The sequence below is a fragment of the Gasterosteus aculeatus genome, chromosome 6 (assembly GCF_964276395.1).
Source record: "Gasterosteus aculeatus chromosome 6, fGasAcu3.hap1.1, whole genome shotgun sequence".
NCBI lineage: Eukaryota > Metazoa > Chordata > Actinopteri > Perciformes > Gasterosteidae > Gasterosteus > Gasterosteus aculeatus.
Window position 1 is genome coordinate 2,512,832 of NC_135693.1, and position 18,792 is coordinate 2,531,623.

General features: G+C 47.1%; 1 protein-coding gene across 6 annotated transcripts in view; it reads left to right on the top strand.

Moving 5' to 3' along the window:
- Positions 1–12,308: 12,308 nt before the first annotated feature.
- The window catches only part of hspa12a (heat shock protein 12A), a 50,922-nt gene continuing 44,438 nt past the window's right edge, over positions 12,309–18,792 (top strand). For all 6 annotated transcript variants that reach the window (XM_078104643.1, XM_040178468.2, XM_078104645.1 and 3 more), the window contains exon 1: positions 12,309–12,704. In XM_078104643.1, the coding sequence (XP_077960769.1) occupies positions 12,662–12,704 (43 nt within the window). In that variant the 5' untranslated portion in view covers positions 12,309–12,661. The remainder of the gene's footprint in view (positions 12,705–18,792) is intronic.

Genomic DNA, 18,792 nt, shown 5'->3' on the forward strand with positions numbered 1-18,792 from the left:
GATTGTCTGTGGGGGTTTCAACAGGGTTTTAGGTGGCACCTTCCGAAGAGCATGACAGCTCACTTACTGACTTGATGAGAAAGAAAACAATGTTTTCTACCTCGGAAATAGTAATAGAGTTGAGATCTACTCGTATTTGTCTTTTCTATTCTTTTGACCACTCCAACCACTTCAACCCTACATGTCATCATTCCCCCGTTAACACCCATACATGCTCTGATGGGAGCAGCTACCACACACAGTGACACCTGTCCATCAGTAACTAACATACACAATGCTATGAGAGCTATTTGGGTCAAGTGTCCTGCCCAAAGACTCCTGGACATAAACTAGCAGGTCCAGTAGAATATTTCACTTTTTTTTCCTAATCTCACAAGACAAAAAAAAGAGATTACTCTGTAACTTGATTAATTTCCTCTATCATCACACAAGGTCATATTTATCCTGTGTACACTGTGATGGCCTTAATAGAGGTTTGAATAATCAGATCCCCCTTCTAGTGAGTAGATGCATGTGATTCTACGTAAGCAGTATGACACACCTCCTTTAGTTAACAAAGTAAAATCAATCTCTATTAGGGCATTAGTTTTTATACGCTATAGGTAGCAAAGCTACAATACTTAGTTTCAATAGTGGAGATCTGGCAACAGCGAGAGAGACTCAGCCAGGCGAGGAGGCTGGAGCCGGACGGACCAGCAGGGGATGCCGGCCCAGCCATCCAACGTGGAACAGGCAGAGGCCAACCGGCAGTTCCTGGGGGCGCTCCAGGCCCAGGTGGGGAGACAGGCCCAGGCACTAGAGCAGCTGGCTGCGTGGCCGCTGCTGCGCCATCGACGCCGGGGCCCGCAGCGCTGGCCGGATTGACGCTGCACCGAATGATGGCGGAGGATGACATCCAGTCATTTTTGGAGGCCTTCGAGGTGATGGGGGAGGCATGCGGCTGGCGGGGGAGTGGCCGGTCCAGCTTTTGCATCTCCTGACCGGGGGAGGCGCAGACTGTGGCCAGGGGGCAGACTGAAGACCACCGCCGGAGATTCCGCGAAGCCAGGCTGGGTCCGGGGGGCCGACCATTCACCCAGCGGCTGAAAGACGCCGCAACAAGATGGCTACAGCCGGACAGTGCTGGAGGGGTGATGGGAGTGATGGCGAAAGTGGGGCTGGAGCAGTTCGGGGAAGGGCTCCCGGCCCGGACAGCAGCGTGGGTCCGATACCACCGGCCAATAACCCTGGAAGCGGCCATCACCCTGGCGGAGGACCATCTGGCGGTGCATCCCAGTGGGTAGAGGGAATGGGAGAGTCCGCCGTCGTCGGCCCGACCAGGAGCTGCACCACGGAGAGGGATGCAACCGCGGCCAGCGGAGCAACCCATACTGGCTCCACGGCTGGCGCCCTTCCCCCCAGCCCGCAACCCATCGACCCCAGGCGCCCTTCCCAACCCACAGGGTTCCCGGACGAGCCCCCAATTGTTACGTTCCAGCTCCCAAAAGAGAGGGGAACATGACAACCCACTGCTCCGGCCCACCAGTGCCAGCAAAAGGGGTATGGAGTCGCGGTGCTAGAAAAGGACAAACACCAAATACAGTATACCGCTTTTATCTAACAAAATAAACACATAAATAAACAATAACTTTCTGGGAAAAGGGGAGGGCTGGACGGACCAAAACAAAGAAATAAACAAAAAGGTCCCCACCCCTAACCTGTACTAACCCCCAATTAAAAACACAATCTCTACCTGGAACACGGTCAAGGCGCCCTAACCAAACTTACAGGTGGTGGTCCGCTCAGGTCTAAACTGGTGTTTCTAGACAGAGAAGTAAACCTACGGGTGATGTATACCCCGGGGGAGCGGGTAGCTCTAAATCTACTCCCCATTCCCTGTGAACAAAAGAGGAAACAAATAATTAGTCAAATGACACAAACAAACAATTGCTCCCTCCTGCCGCTACACGTTCCAAAAGGAACACAAGTTACTTAACACTAATCACAATTGAATATATCCTCACACACAGGGCTGTAGTGGAGGGTAAACGCACGTAAACGCCGTTTACGCACCTCTGGAATTTTGGAAATAGCGTTTACGCACTTCAAAGTTGCCTGCCCCTTGTATTCTTCCGTTGGAATAATCCAAAATAAACTTGGTGTAATTTAAAAACAGCTAAGACTACGTTTCCTATTGTTGAACATATAAACGCCGTAGTCTGAATCATGTTCATCTGCGCTTTATTACGATCTGTGAGCATCCAATCAGTGCCTTGCGGCTGCAGCAGCGACACCAATCAGGATCCAGGAGGTGTGTAAACACACGTTGTGGATCAGCCCAGTGGTCCCCAACATTTTTTACCTCACAGACCGGTTTCATGTCAGAGAATATTTCGCGGACCGGTCGAGAAGGTCCGACGGGGGCGGGTGTAGTAGTCATTGCGGGCGGAACGACCGACGGGGGGGGGGGGGGGGGGGTGTGAGGGGGTAGAAGAAGAAGAAGAAGAAAAACGCCTGGTGACGCGTAGATTAGAAAACAAGTCAGTTCTCAACGTGAAAAAAAACATGCTGTATAGGCTATTTATGATGACATAGGTAGTACATGAGTGTTCCTTTAACTTCTGTTGTCAGTGTAATTGACAGGCTGCTTAACTGGTTAACTCTTAAATTCAACATATTTTTTCAGGCAGTGATAGGACAGGCAATGATGCAGAGAGCACAGGGAGAGGAGAAACACCATGTCGAATAGAGAGAGAAGGACAGAGGAGCCATGAACCCCAGAACACGCGTTCTGGGGTTCATGGCTCCTCTGTGCAAGGCAGGACCTGACGTGGAGGACAAGGAGGCCCTCTGGGCACTACTGTAAAAAGAAGACTCCGTATGTAGATAGTTCTTAATCTGCAATTGTGTTGTTGTGTTGTGTTGACATACTTTTCTTCACTGTTTTCATAGATTTAATGAACTACAAACTACTAACACATTTATTCATTGTCATTGATTGTATATGACTTTTACTGATAACATAATGCAATATAGCCAGGACAGCCTTACAGAGTCGCGACGCTTTGTGTTGCGTTGCTTCACATTGCGTCGAGGTCGGTATGATCACAAAATTCAGAGTTTACCCACCTCTAATTTTACCACTACAGCACTGCTCACACAGGGTACAAACCAAAGGCAACATAACCGGATATGCAGCGAGCATGCAGCGCCCCGAACTGGTCCAAAACTGGGCTTTTTAAAGAGCCCAGCCAGCTGCAACCACTGACGAGGTGGGTGGAGCTCCGGGTCCCAATCCTACCTGAAAAACACACACACACACACACACGCACGCAACTACAAGTAATCCCCGAATCAGAATCATTTTACGAACCCAGATTTCTGGGGACGTAACAGAGGTTCTCAACCGCCAGGGCTGGAGTGTTGTAGGTGCGGGCAGCCCGGACACCTCAGGAGAGATTGCCCGCCGATGGAGGTGGCGCAGGTGATCCGGGTTGCCAGCGTTCCAGCACCCTCCCCCGGTACAGGAGCGACGTACTGCGTTCTGGTAAGAATGCAGGCGATGGTGGATTCGGGCTGTACGCAGTCTATGATTCCCCAGAGCCTGGTTCGCCCCGGGGCATTGGTGGAGGCATCGCGGGTGAAAATAAGGTGTGCGCATGGGGACGTTCACGAGTACCCTATAGTGTAAGTGGAATTTAGGTATATGGGGAAAAAGCATAGAGTGAAGGTTAGCTCCCGCCTGACACGCTCCGTAATTTGCCGGGATTTAACAAACTAATGGGGCAGGCTGCGGGGGTGCGTTCACGACCGACAGGGTTATGTGGTATGTGTGCTGTGCTCAGGGGTGACGCAAGGTCGTCCGACACTGCAGACGGGGAGGGGAACCAGCAGAGCCTCCACCAGTTCCCGAGTTTCACTCCATGGAAGATTTTCCACTCGAGCAGTCTCGGGACGATACTCTACGCTCAGCCTACGAGTGTGATACGAAATTAATGGTCAGCTGGTGCGCCCTGACGCAGCGCAGTCATATCCACACTTTTCATTGATTAGGAACAGACTGTATAGAGTGAGTCGTGACACTCCGATGGGGCAGGAAAACACCCAGTTGCTGGTACCAAAATTCCGCCGGGAAATTATTTTCCAGGCGGCTCACCATAACCCGATGGCTGGTCATATGGGGTACGAGAAAACACTTGACCGGATAATGACCCAATTTTATTGGCCAGGCCTCCGGGGGGACGCACGGCGCTGGTGCGCGTCATGTCCGGAGTGTCAATTAGTTAACCACCCGGCCAATCCGAGGGCGCCGTTGCGTCCTCTACTGTTGGTGGAGGTTCCGTTCGAACAAATCGGCATGGACCTCATTTCACCAGAGCGCACGCGGATATCGCTTTGTGTTATTCCTTGTGGATTACGCAACACGATATCCGGAGGTAGTGCCGTTGCACAATATCTCTGCAAAGAGTGTTGCGCAGAATCTGTTTCAGGTCATCAACCGAGTCGGAATCCCAAAAGAGATTCTGACTGACCAGGGCACCTCGTTCATGTCGCGTACACTTAGAGAACTTTACGGGTTACTGGGCATTAAGTCCATTCGTACTAGCGTGTACCACCCACAGATTGATGGGCTGGTGGAGCGTATAAATAAGACTCTGAAGTCCATGATCCGTAAATTTATTAGCGTAGATGAACGTAATTGGGATAACTGGCTTGACCCTCTGTTTGCAGTGCGGGAGGTTCCCCAGGCCTCCACGGGATTTTCTCCCTTTGAACTTTTGTTTGGTAGGGGTGCCGCGAGGGGTGTTGGACCTAGATAAAGAAAACTGGCCCCTGGCTAAGTGGCAAGGGCCCTTTGAGGTTACACGGCAGGTGGGGGACGTCGACTATGAGGTGGTGCGGTCTGACAGGGGCAGAGCTACACAGATATACCACCTGAACCTCCTGAAATCTTGGAGGGAGGTGGACTCTGTTTCTCTGGTCTCTGCGGTATCTGAAGGAGAGGAGCTGGGGCCGGATGTACCAAAATTATGTAATCACATCTTGCTCCCTAGTGAGGCTAATCTTTTCGAGAGCCAGAGAGCGGACGTTGCCCAGTTGCAAGAGCAGTTTGCTGATGTGTTCTCTCCCTTGCCAGGGCGGACCGACCTCATAGTTCACAGAATCGAGACGCCCCCAGCGTGACGGTAAGATCACGACCCTACAGGTTGCCTGAACCCAAAAGAAAAGTGGTTCGGGGGGAATTGGCTAGTATGTTGGAGATGGGGGTAATAGAAGAGTCTAACAGTGCCTGGTGCAGCCCCATCGTTCTTGTGGCTAAGAAGGATGGATCTGTACGGTTCTGCGTTGACTATCACAGGGTGAATGATGTGTCATGATGTGATGCCTACCGAATGCCCCGGGTCGACGGACTCCTGGACCGGCTGGGCACTGCACGTTTCTTTACACTGGATTTGACTATGGGCTACTGGCAGATTCCTCTGTCATCAGAGTCTAAGGAAAAAACTGCGTTCCCCACTCCGTATGGGTTGTACCAATTTACCACGCTTCCCTTTGGCTTGTTTGGTGCCCCAGCCATGTTCCAACATCTCATGGATCGGCCCAAGACAAAAAGAGAGGTGAGGCGTTTTTTGGGGCTGGCGGGGTATTACAGGCGGTTCATCCCCGGCTTTGCGAACCTCACCAGCCCCTTGACCGACCTGATCCGGAAAGGTGCGTCAGATCCGGTCCAGTGGTCGGAGCAGTGCCAGCGGTCTTTTGAGAAGGTAAAACAGGCTCTCTGAGGGGAACCACTCCTCCATACCCCTAACTTTTCTCTTCCCTTTATTCTGCAGACTGACGCATCAGCCGGAAGCTGTTCGAGAGGGAGGCCAGGTACAGCACGGTGGAAAAAGAGTGCCTGGCCATCCAGGGGGCGGTCGGCTCCCTGCGCTACTACCTCCTGGGACACTCATTCACCCTCTGTTCGGACCACGCCCCACTCCAATGGCTCCACCGCATGAAAGATACCAACGCCCGGATCACTCGATGGTATCTGGCTCCACAGCCTTTTAATTTCAAGGTGGTCCATAGGCCGGGGGTGCAGATGGCTGTGACTGATTTCCTCTCCCGCTCTTGAAAGGGGAGCGGGGGGGGGGCAGTAGGTTAGGCCAGGCAAGGAGGCTGGAGCCGGACGTATACCGTGCTGAAAATGTTAAATAAAGATCGATTATAGAAAACATCTGCTGTATCCTCGTCATTCTGGGACCCCCCCAAAGGACCGCACGTCACAAATACTAATTTGGTTTTCAAGTCAATAAAGTAGAAAAGAAAATACAGAAAAGCACAAACCTGCGACGACAAGGCCGTCCACCCAGACTGATAAGGACCAGGAGAAAATTAATCAGAGGAGCAACCAAGAGGCCCATGGTAACTCTGGAGGAGCTGCTAAGAGTCACAGCTGAGGTGGGAGAATCTGTCCAGAGGACAACTATTAGTTGTGTACTCCGCAAATATATTAAATTCATATTTCATAAAACCACCATCAGATATTACGACTTAAACAAGTAGAGTGTGGTTCCTTTAATACCAATCAAACCTTTTAGTCTCTGCAACAGGATGCAATGATCAATGGTGTCAACACGGCACGTTGTCGGATGCAAGTTGCATTCGTAAGTAATTCGTAATTTCCACTAGTGCCGTTTCTGTATAATGATGCACTCGAAATCCTGACTGAAAATTGTCAAACAAACTATTATGTAAAAAGTCACACAACTTATATGTGACTGATTTTTCAAGGATATGTGCACTAGCGAACAAGTAACAAAGTGACGAGTGACGACAAAGTGAAAAATTACAGTTAAAGTGACATGTGCAGTGTAAACGAAGCGCACCGAAGCACCGTGGCAGGCGTCAACGGCGCCATCTTGACATGACGCTTGGAATTCAGGCCTAAAGAGTTCAATCTTTGTTTAGACAGACCAGAGAATTTAGTTTCTCATGGTCTGAGACTCCTTCAAGTGCTTTTTTGCAAACTCCAGGCGGGCTGTCATGTGCTTTTTACTGAGTGGCTTCCGTCTGGCCACTCTACCAAACAGGCCTGATTTGTGGACTGCTGCAGAGATGGTTGTCCTTCTGGAAGGTTCTCCTCTCTTCATAGAACAACGCTGGAGCTCTTTCAGAGTGACCATCGGGTTCCTGGTCACCTCCCTGACTGAGGCCCTTCTCCCCCGATCGCTCAGTCTGGCTGGGCGGCCAACTCTAGGAAGAGTCCTGGTGGTTCCAAACTTCTTCCATTTCCGGATGATGGAGGCCACTGTGCTCATTGGGACTTTCAATGCTGCAGAAATCTTTCTGTACCCTTCACCAGATCTGTGCCTCGATACAATTCTGTCCACGAGGTCTACAGATAATTCCTTGGACTTCATGGCTTGGTTTATGCTCTGATATGCATATCAACTGTGATACCTTACATAGACAGGTGTGTGCCTTTCTGAATCATGTCCAATCAACTGAATTTAGCACAGGTGGACTCCAATCAAGTTGTAGAAACATGTCAAGGATGATCAGTGGAAACAGGAAGCACCTGAGCTAAATTTTGAGTGTCATGGTAAAGGCTGTGAATACTTATGTACATGTTATGTTTTCGTTCTTTATTTTTAACAGATTTGCAAACATTTGCAAAAAACTGTTTTCACTTTGTCATTATGGGTTGTTGTGTGTAGAATTATGAGGAAAATAATGATTTTAATCCATTTTGGAATAAGGCTGTAACATAACAAATGGTGGAAAAAGTGAAGCGCTGTGAATACTTTCCGGATGCACTGTACATCTGAGGACTGGGTGAAGCATGAAACTAATATTGTTTTTATATTTTTCTATGACATTAATACATCCAAAGCGACTCACATTACATTACAGCAATTGAGCAAGTAGGGGTTAGGTGTCTTGTTAAGGGACTAAAACCATCAACCTTGCGGTTCCCAGGGCACCCTCTCTACCTCTCATCCCCTGGCTTGAATTTAAAAATGAAAATAGATTTTATAACTAACAGAAGAAATACAATTACAAAGTGAAATATGGTATGAATAGTATAATATTTTGCGAAATAGAGAAGCCCCCTAGACCAGTCCAAGACTATCAATAATGGTTCTCAGGAGGCGTCTGTATGTCCTCTTCTCACCACAAGCTTTTCGAATCTCGCGGGTGTGTCCTTTGTGTTGCAGCCGTATGTGATTGGCTGTACATTCAAATGCGTCCCCTACGTCTTTTTGAAATTCCTTTCTGCCTCTATGCATTTTAAGACTCTCCCCCCTGGCTTCATCTGATGGCCGATTCTGAAATCCCTCATTGATGTGACCAATCCCTATTCACTTAATATTACAATGCATTCAATGATTACACCTTGGACCTAAAGCTTTTTCATGTGGACATAATATAACGTGCATAATATCATCATCATCATCTAGTAGCTAATACACTCATAATAATCAATAATCATAACACATCTTAAATCATCACATTTGTAATCATTTAAACAATTATGTTCAATTAATGTTGTCATGTCCAGGAAACAGTGTTATTTATGTTGTCTTGTGTCCCGTGATTTCCTGTTTTATTTTGAAAATGAACCTCCCTCTCGTTTCAGGCAACTTGCCCCTTCCCCCCATGTGCTGGTCTGATTGTCTGCCCTGCCCCTGATTGTTTCCACCTGTGCCCCTACCCTGTGGCTATATATTGTCTGCGTCTCCCTTTGTCCTGTGCCAGTTCGTCTTGTCTCACGTCAAGGAATCAGTGTATGTGTGCATCGATAATTTTATCATGTTTGTGTTCTTAGGTTTCGTACATAGTGTTTTCCTCAACCACGAGTGATTTTTATTTCAGTGGCGCTTTCCCATTTGTTAATAAACTTTGATTTCTTTTGGAACTTTGTCTACGAGTTGTGCGTTTCGGTTCAGGGCCATGGTCCGGTCGTGACACATTTTATATGGTCCAAAATCAAAACCATTGCCTCGCAGGGCAGTCCTACATCTTTTTCTCCTGAACGGCCTGACAGGAGAAAAAAAACCTTCATTGGGGAGAAAATATGGAATAAATCCATCAAGGAAGGTTTAAGCGACCTTCCCCTAGGCTTTAACATTGTGGCTGAATGTCTTGTGGACAGTAATTAAATTACTTGTATAGATTGTGTTTAAGTTCATATTGCAGCTATTAACATACTAATATAACTAACATATGATAACACACAAACTGAATTTTTAACACTAGTATTTATCATACAATTTCCAACGCTAGGCGTGCACTTCTACACTAGTAGACATTCCAAAGTTATTGGACAACGATCCGACAAAAAAGTAACAGGAAAGTCGTTGTTGAAAGTGAACCACATGAAATCACGTTTGGAGTTTGCCACAAGTCATGTGGGAGACACGGCAAACTTGTGGAAGCAGGTGCTCTGGTCCGATGAGACCAAAATGGAACCTTTTGACCCCAATGCAAAATGCTTGTGTAGTGGAAACCAAACACTGCCCATCACCCTGAGCACACTATCCCAACTGTGAAATATGGTGGTGGTAGCATCATGCTGTGACTATGCGTTTCTTCAGCAGGTCACAATTCAGGGAAAGGTGGATGGAGCCAAACAAAGGGTAATACCATTGCAGTGAAAGGGGGTTGAACAAAGTGTTGAGTGAGGGGGTGAATACAGATGTCAACTCTTTTGTTTTTATTATCAAAGGTATTTGCACCTTCAAAGTGAAATGCATTTGTGTTCTTGTTTGTCACTGTACAAAATGGGGAAAGGTCCAAGCAAGATCCACTCCCTGCACCTCCTGGGACAAAATGGCCCGGAGTCCTGATGCGTCAGTCTGCAGAGTATAGGGCAGAGAGAAATAAGGGGTGCGGAGGAGATGTTCCCTGCAGAGAGTCTGTTTCACTTTTACCGCCTCACCTTTTTTTTTCTTCTATCGGGCCCCTGGCAGGATGCGATTCCCGCAGTCTTGTCTACCTTAGGGCACAACTGCTGTGCACATTCAACGCCCACGTGTTGTGGATGATGACATTATCCAAGCAGGCGGCAGCATAAGCAGCTTGGGAACCGAATCCGTGAGGCATGAGAACATGGCTGCGTTCCTCTAGTCTGCGGGAACCATTGATCCACACATTCCCAGCATTAAATAAATTCATCAAAGCTGGACATGTTGATTTGTGTTGGAAGATTCAAGGTTTTCTAACCCCATTCAATTTGTCATTTGAACAATGTTCAACGGTCTCTCTCACGAGTCTGACCTAGACTGGCTTCATTTGACACTATAAAGAAAACTTTGTGCACTTTACCACAGGGTGATTATGGAAAAGTTTATTCCCAAAAGACCTTTTTGTTTTTAGGGAATGATCTACTCTGCTTGTCACACTTGTATGTCAAGTTGGGTTTTTGCCCTGTCTCCACATTTGTTTTGTGACTTCCTGTTTTATTTTGGAAATTATTCTCCTCCTGTTTCAGGTTCCTTGCCTTTCCTTATGTGTCGCCAGTCTGATTGTCTTCTCTGATTCCTGATTGTGCCCACCCGTCCCTCATGTGTACTTATAGTCTGCGTCTCCCCTTGTCCTGTGCCAGTGTGTCCATGTCCTTTCGCCTTGCACATCCGCCTCATGATAGAATCAAGCCCAAGTCGTAGTTTTGTTTGTCCCGAGACTCCTTAGTTGGCCTTATGCCGTTTATTGCTCCACAGCACTTTGAGTTTTTTCCTCGGTAAGAGAGATTTTGGTTTTGCGATTTTTTACTCTTAAGCTCTTCAACTAGCTGTAATTTTGTATTGCACAGCTCTATTAGTTTAGCCAGAGCATTCCCTGTTCATCCCGCTTCGGAGGAGTTTTTTGTTTCCAGGGATTTCCCTGTGTTTTTTGTTAGGAAATAAAAGCTTCAGCTGAACCTCTACTCTGCATCTGAGTCCTCAAGAGCTCCCCCGTGACACTGCTTCTAGAATTTCATTAATATATATATATATATATATATATATATATATATATATATAACTCATTAAACAAAGTAGCAACGCTATAACTTCCTCACGTCTGATGAACTCTTGTAATGTGAGGAGGGTCTGCTGATTTCCCGTCCTTAAACAGGAGTATAAAAGCTGTATCCTCAAGTCAGTGGATCAATCATCTGATAAAACATGGCCAATTCACTGTGACATCCTTCTGTCAAGTTTTATCATTCTTATAACACTAGCAGCCAGAAGAAGCAGAAGCATGTAACGTCAATGTGATGACGGCTGCACCAAACACGGGAACATTAAGGAACAGCTTACATGCAATCAATTGTTTATCCAAATAGACAGCTAATTCTTAAACATATACACATTGGACTGATTTTAATAACTTAATTGTTATTACATTGTTTACGGTGCAGCTGGATCTTCAGTGTGAAAGGACTTGGATCAGGGTTCAAATAGCTGTCACAACCCGCATAGAAGATCATATCCAGCTGCCATTCACACCTGCTTATTGTTATTGTTACATGTGTTCTGGTAGGTAAAGCAGGACACAAAGAGAGGATGGTCTTTTCTCATACCTTGAGGTGGGATGTTGAACTATTTCGCAATTATAGTATCTGGGGTTGATGTTTATGGCGGCAAATCCATTGTCAAAATTCGAGCGCGCAAATCAGGTTGATGCGCGAGATATTTGCTCGCTCGCAAAACGTGAACTTCCTCGCTGGCGAGGTGAATCTCTGCTCGCGCTCGAAGGTGTTTTCTACGCGCTCGCTGTTGTTCTTTTTGACAGTAAGGGGGCGGAGCCAGTCACCATGGTAGCTACATCTGACACCCCGTCTTTGGATTGGCTGGAGTGATGCATTCACACAACTATAGAAGCCCATTTCCGCACTAAAGGAAGGGGATTGAAAGTCGAAATTATGAGATAAAACATTGTCAAAAAACAAACGCCCCCCCTTCGGTAATCGTAGTGGACCGTAGATGACAACCAGCTACAACCATCATTTACCATCATGACATTACCTTACTGTCAAAAAGACAAACAGAGAGCGCGTAGAAAACACCTTAGAGCGCGAGCAGAGATTCACCTCGCGAGCGAGGAAGAGCCCAGTACCCATTGGCCCACGGACCGATACCGGTCCGCGATCCGGTGGTTGGGGACCCCTGGTGTAACATAGGCTTTAACCACCAAGCATATGTTATGACAGAAAGAAATGTAGGATTACATCATTTGATCTATATGTATTTATTAACAAAGTTCCTAGAGGAATTAGGACTCAGTCACGTGGAGCTGCTGGAGGGCACAGCATCCCCTCCGGCAGGCTGGAGCTGCAGCAGCCGGATTTCCTGGCCAGGACAGCAGTGCATATGGTGGGAGGGGCGGACAGAGCAGACAGCAGTCTGGGGTCTAACATCCTCTCTACGTGCGTAGCCTCACTGCCCCCCCTCTCCCTGACGACCCCCCTCCCCCCACATCCACCCCGAAGAATATCCAGAGCCCAAAGCTCGCCCATGCGGTTTAAACGTCCGGTCCATCGAACAGAAAGCGGCGAGGCGACGTGCAATCCAAGCGGACGTAGGATTCTCCTCCGCAGGCTGTTTGAGAAGTTGCTTCCTCTGCGGCCCGGGGTCCCCAGTCGCGCGGGACGATTGCCTGGTGTAGCTGTATCGGGGAGAAGGCGCGGGAGGAGGTGGAACTGCGGGACATGATGACTGAGAGGGAAGCTGCGAAAGAGGAGACACTAACAGGTAACTGAGCCCTTTTAACTGTGTTTTTGATGTTTGTCTTATACTCAGTGAGCAAATCATTGCGCGTGCACGTATGCTTTGGTGTGGTCGTCCCGCGGGACGCCTTCACGTACACTTTAGATGCATTCCGCAGTGTAGCGGTGGCTGTTGGGACTGTTGACGTGAAAATGTTCGAGACGAGGAGACTGGAGGTGTGGTGGAGCTCGCGCTCCAAGGGCAGCCGCAGTGGGCCGGGCCTCGCCCGCTGGCCTGCGCCGAGCGCCGCTCCACCAGCAGACGCGGCGGTATCACAAGCGTGTCGTTTCCCGACTGCGAGGGTGCGCTCACCGTGCGTTTTCGGGTTGCTCTAGGGAACAGAAGCGTCTCGCTTCGTTTTCTGCATAACGGCGCACGGTTGGGTCACGTGACCCGTCCCACCGGAGTCGTGCGACTCAATGCAGCAAAGAGTCTGCACCACGTCCTCAGGTAGCGCAGGGACCCCCCCGCCGCCGCCCCAGGGCAGTGCTGTGAGGCGCGTGCATCAACGGGCTCGAGTCGAAGCTAGAAAGGTGGATGGAAGATATGTTTTCATCCGCTATGACGTGACAGACAGACTCCATAGCATCTTTTCTGCTCGCTTGCCTGAAAGCACTTATGTGTAATAATAATTCCTAGTCATTATTTGAGACCCACTGCATGTATTTATACAGCAAAGTTCGGTGTTATTTGACACACCGAGCAACGTTTTATCCCCCGTGGAAGTTTATTGTTTTTTTTTTCCTGTGAGAGGATGTCGCGTGTGGACAGATTGTATACATTGAATCAACCAATTTAGAACCATCGTAGTTTATGGAAGTCGATGGTTGTCAGTGTGCACCATTACAACAAAGTGGCTTTTTTAAAATTTTGCGTTGGAAGTCCGGTGAACACGCTTTTAAACTAGGCTAAACATACATTGAGTCCTATCCTCAGGAGATATTTAGGCCACGGAGACACAACCACAACCCGGTGATGTGCTGCAGGGATGAGAGCTCAGTACCACACTTACTGCAACTTATAAAGTTAGTCATGAATGCTCGTAAACGTCTCACTTACTTACTTACTTACTTACCTGACATTTATTCTGTTGTCCTCTCTGAGGACTTTATCGTAACGGGATGTTATTATCACTTAATTGTGAAGGCAGCGCTTCATACATAGCGTTCGATAACTGCCAACCATGTATGTATAGATGTGTGTCTTTGGGTAATAATACGCATCCTTGCCACCACCAGCACATAGTCTGAAGACGTTTAGATGTGACTCAGCGACTTCATACCTTCTTAGCCTGGATACAACTTGTGTGAGAGACTGGGATTATTCCCATGAGGCGACCATCATTCTGCTGACCTCTGACTGCAGCCCGACTCCTCTGCAGTCAAACCAGGCCCCCCTTAACTTCCAACAGTATTTTGCAGAATCATTCAAAATGACAGCACCCACATGTAGGGTTGCCACCCGCCCCAAAAATATGGAATCGTCCCATATTGATTCAAAACGGGATGTGCCGTTTTATTCTTAAATATGGGACGGGGTTTGTTCCATATTTTCTGAGTTGTCTTCAATGCAGCATCCCATACAAATAATCCCACCTGAATTCTGTGAAGACTCCTATTCAGCCCCTGATTAGGTAATACTCGCTGCCATCGTTGGTTTCATTGCTTGGCTGTGATTCTGAAACAAATCAGTCAGAGGAGGGTGAGTCTCTTTGAGTGTAGATTTGAAACAATGACTGAGGCAGCTCCAGGTACCCCCCGCATTCAGCTCTGAAGCGAAAGCGGATGCAAAAGTACTGACACGAGTGGGAGGAATCACCGGGGATCGCAGAGATGCCCCCCGCCCGCCGTCCGTAGGGTCACGTATTTTTATGTACTAAAAGGTGGCAACCTTACCCACATGTCATATGCTTGACGAATCACATTAGGCTCAGCACTTCTAAAACCAATGTGGCAGTTTTTGAGTAATTTAATTTCCCAGAGAAGTCAGCAACCTAATTTGTTTAGTCTCGTCTTTTTACAGCAACACTTGGAGGAAAAAAGTGTTGCTGTGTTCAAGTGGTCCTGTGTTCATGATCAGTTTTCAAGTTTCAGATAAAGCATGAATATTTTTAGATGCCAAACATGCAAAGGTATAAACACATATGTGTTTTTTTGGTCCAATTATTCACTAAACAAGATGTAGTCTGAATTTGATAGTAGCTCAAAGTTCCATGTTCCTGTCGATTGTCACTGTTGGTCAAGCAAACGGGTCATCACACAAGAAACAAGGCAAAGTTTCAGTAAACACACACAGTTACCACCATTTCACTCTGACATCAGAGCGGATCAGGACAACCAATACTTTGGACTAGTTTGACATGTTGGGACATATATTAGTGGGATTCTCGCCACAGGTGAGGTTCCAAGAGTTTGTTCAAAGCTCAGCACAATGTTCTGGGCCACCAACCAGCATGAGCCTTCCACATCAGAATCCCAGGTTTGAGAACATGTTTTCCATCCCACAATCCATCATTTCACCTGCCCACCAAACAGCAAATTAAGAGTGCTGTCAGAATGAGTCATAAAACCAGTAAAATTAGTCATCAATTTTGCAATTCAGGTTGTCTTGTCTCAAAGTCCAATGTGTGTTTTTGGTTAGATGTCTGAAATGAACACAAGTTGAAGTCATTTTTGGTTCAACAACAAAACATAGAATAAATACTACAGTTCAGTTTATGAAAACGTTTATGCCTTACAAAAAATGGTTGCTGACAAGTGTCTAAATGAGATGCCTAAACGTCATTAGACCAACTAAGCCGCTGATATAACCTTATTGTGTATACTCCATTGTGACCATTGTGTAGATACTTTTTAGTCCGATGTTATCTCTTTGCATCTACTCATTGTATTCACTTCAAAATTCATAAAAGTGGTATTCACAGAAGGAAAATTATTTTGCCGAATGCTAATACAAAATCACATGACAGAATCCTATTGACTGTTAGTGAAGCGAAACCGGGTAATGCCAACTTCCTGGTCTGCTTATCAAAATACACCACTCCTGCAGCACTCTATAGACATGGTTGCGGCAAACAACACTGATTGGAACACTACTCAGCTGGTGAGTTAGACCAGAAAGAATATTTTTAACATCAGGTTTTACCGCGTTCTGTTTTGGCGCTCAGAGGACATCACTATCTACTCATCAGAATTATTTCATACCTCAATAACATGTATGACGCTATTCAGCATGTTTTTCTTTATAGCAACACAAATAATATTTACGTAAGAAGTGGTTAATATAGTCTTGTGTGAATTACCTTACAGATGAGGTTTTTTTCTCATTCAATGAAGAACATAAGCTTTCCTGAGATTTTGTAATTGATGTCTTGATATTGTCTGAGTGACAGAAAGCTAAGTAAAATCTGTCTGGGAATAAAAAGATTCTCAGTACACAAGTTATGCTCCTCGTACTTGTAAAAAACAACCCTGTGCCCTTGTTCTGTGGTTTGGAAACAATGACGTAGACATCCATTCTTGCCTTTCCTGAATGATCACAAATGTTAGCCTTGATTATCGATCAACTACCTGGTTAAATCAACTCAAGACTCGTATGGGAATCGTTTGGGTTTTTTCCGATTGGTGCCTAAATGTAACTTTTAAAGCAATACCGGTGCCTGAAAAGATACTTTAAAAAAATAACAAAATGATGATTGACGACATTAAAGAAAGACTTCCTAAATACATACAGAACACTTCAAACTTAAATCAGGCTTCAAAACTATGAACAATATATCAACTATGTTAATATGTTAACAGTTTACAGTATACTTAAATAAACATGAATGAATGCAAAATACCCACTCTTAAGGTTCCCTGCGCCTTGTTTTCTGCCGTTGGAATAATCAGGAAACATTTATTACCAAAATATGTCAAACATACAAGGAATTTGTCTTGGCGGTTGGTGCGTGACAGTAGACCGTGTAACAATAGACAACAAGACAGCAGTGCACAAGTAATAAAATGAAATGCTAATGCAATAGGTTAGTAGAATAAGGCTATGGGTTAGTATAAAATAAGAATAAAGTTTAAGTTGAAAATTAAAAATATTTTAAAAAGTTAAATATTACAAAATAAAGTGCACTGTCGAACAAGTGACAGAGTGACGAATGACAACAAAGTGACGAGAAATGTTAAAGTGACATGTGCAGTATGAAGGAGTGACCTGTGGAATGTCCGAGTCAGACAGTGGGGGACCAGGCTCTGTTGATGAGCGGGAAGAAACTGTTCGTGTGGCGGGAGGTCTCAGTCCTTATGGACCTCAGCCACCTGCCAGATGGAAGGGGCACAAACAGGTTTTGTCCGGGGTAAGAGGGGTCGGCTACGATCTTTTTAGCTCGCTTCAGAGACCTGGAGGCGAACAATGGGGGAGGGTGGGGCTCTGTTCCTCCGGAAATCCACAACCATCTCCACTGTCTTTAGAGTGTTGAGCTTCAGGTTGTTCTGACTGCACCAGGACACCAGATGGTCAGACTCCCACCTTCAGGAGCTTGAGGGACTGGTGACTGGAGGTGCAGCTGTTGGTGTACAGGGAGAAGAGCAGAGGGGAAAGAACGCAGCCTTGGGGGGAACCGGTGCTGATGGTCCTGGAGGCTGAGACATGTTTCCCCAGCTTCACGTGCTGCTTCTTATCGGACAGGAAGTCTGTGATCCACTTGCAGGTGGAGTCGGGCCCGTGTAGCTGAGAGAGTTTGTCTTGCAGCAGAGACTGGATGATGGTGTTGAAGGCAGAGCTGAAGTCCACAAACAGGATCCTGGCGTAGGTTCCTGGGGAGTCCAGATGCTGGAGGATGTAGTGGAGGGCCATGTTGACAGCATCGTCCACAGACCTGTTGGCTCTGTAGGCGAACTGCAGGGGGTCCAGGAGGTGGTCGGTGGGGGACTTGAGGTGGGTCAGGACTAGCCGTTCAAAAGACTTCATGACTACAGAGGTCAGGGCGACGGGCCTGTAGTCATTGAGTCCTGTGATCCTGGGCTTCTTGGGAACAGGGATGATGGTGGAGGCCTTGAAGCAGGCTGGTACGTGGCATGTCTCCAGGGGGGTGTTGAAGATGTCAGTGAACACCGGAGACAGCTGGTCAGCACAATGCTTCAGGGTGTGAGGGGAAACTGAGTCTGGGCCGGCTTCCTTACGGGGATTTTGTCTTTTAAAGAGTCTGTTAACGTTTCTATCCAGAATAGAGAGGGTTGTTGCTGGTGGGGGAGGGGAAGGTGATATAAATGGAGAGGCGTGAGCCCCTGATGGGCTGGGGGAGGGAGGGGAGGGGGACTGCAGCAGGTTGGTGGAGCTGTGGGGGTTGGGATCAGGACATTGGCTTTCGAATCTGCAGTAGAACTCATTCAGCTCGTCTGCCAGGTGGAGGTCATTTATGGAGTGTGGGGTTTTTGGCTTGTAGTTAGTGAGGCGTTTGAGGCCTCTCCAAACTGAAGCAGAGTCACTTGCTGAGAACTGTTGTTGGAGTTTCTCAGAGTACAGTCGTTTAGCATCTCTCACCGCCTTGCTAAACTTGTATTTGGACTCTGTGTACAAGTCACTCTTAAATGCCTGATCCTTCTGCAGGCGTAGTGTTTTGAGTGCCGCCGTGAACCAGAGTTTTTGGTTATTGTAACTCACCCTGGTGCATGATGGTACACAGCTGTCCTCACAGAAGCCGATGTAGGAAGTTACAGCCTCTGTGAACTCATCCTGTTAGTTGACTGTCAGTAGCAGTCCTGAAACCATCCCAGTCTGTGCAGTCAAAGCACGCCCGAAGATCCTCCAGCTGTCTGTACTTAGGAAGTTCGTGTGTGAGATTTCCTTTAGTTATTGTCCCCGGGGACAAAGAGTCCGGGTTGGTCCGCTCCACACGCCGTATCTGGTCGGCGAGTGCCTCGTGCACGTTGCCCGCCGATTAATGAAGCGAACTCACGGGGGGAATAAAAAGGTTTGCAGTTGATGAAAAAAGTTTCCAGATCAGGAGAACAGTGTTTTAGGATCACCGTTACGTCGTTGCACCAGCTGTTGTTGAAGTAAAAGCAGATTCCTCCACCCT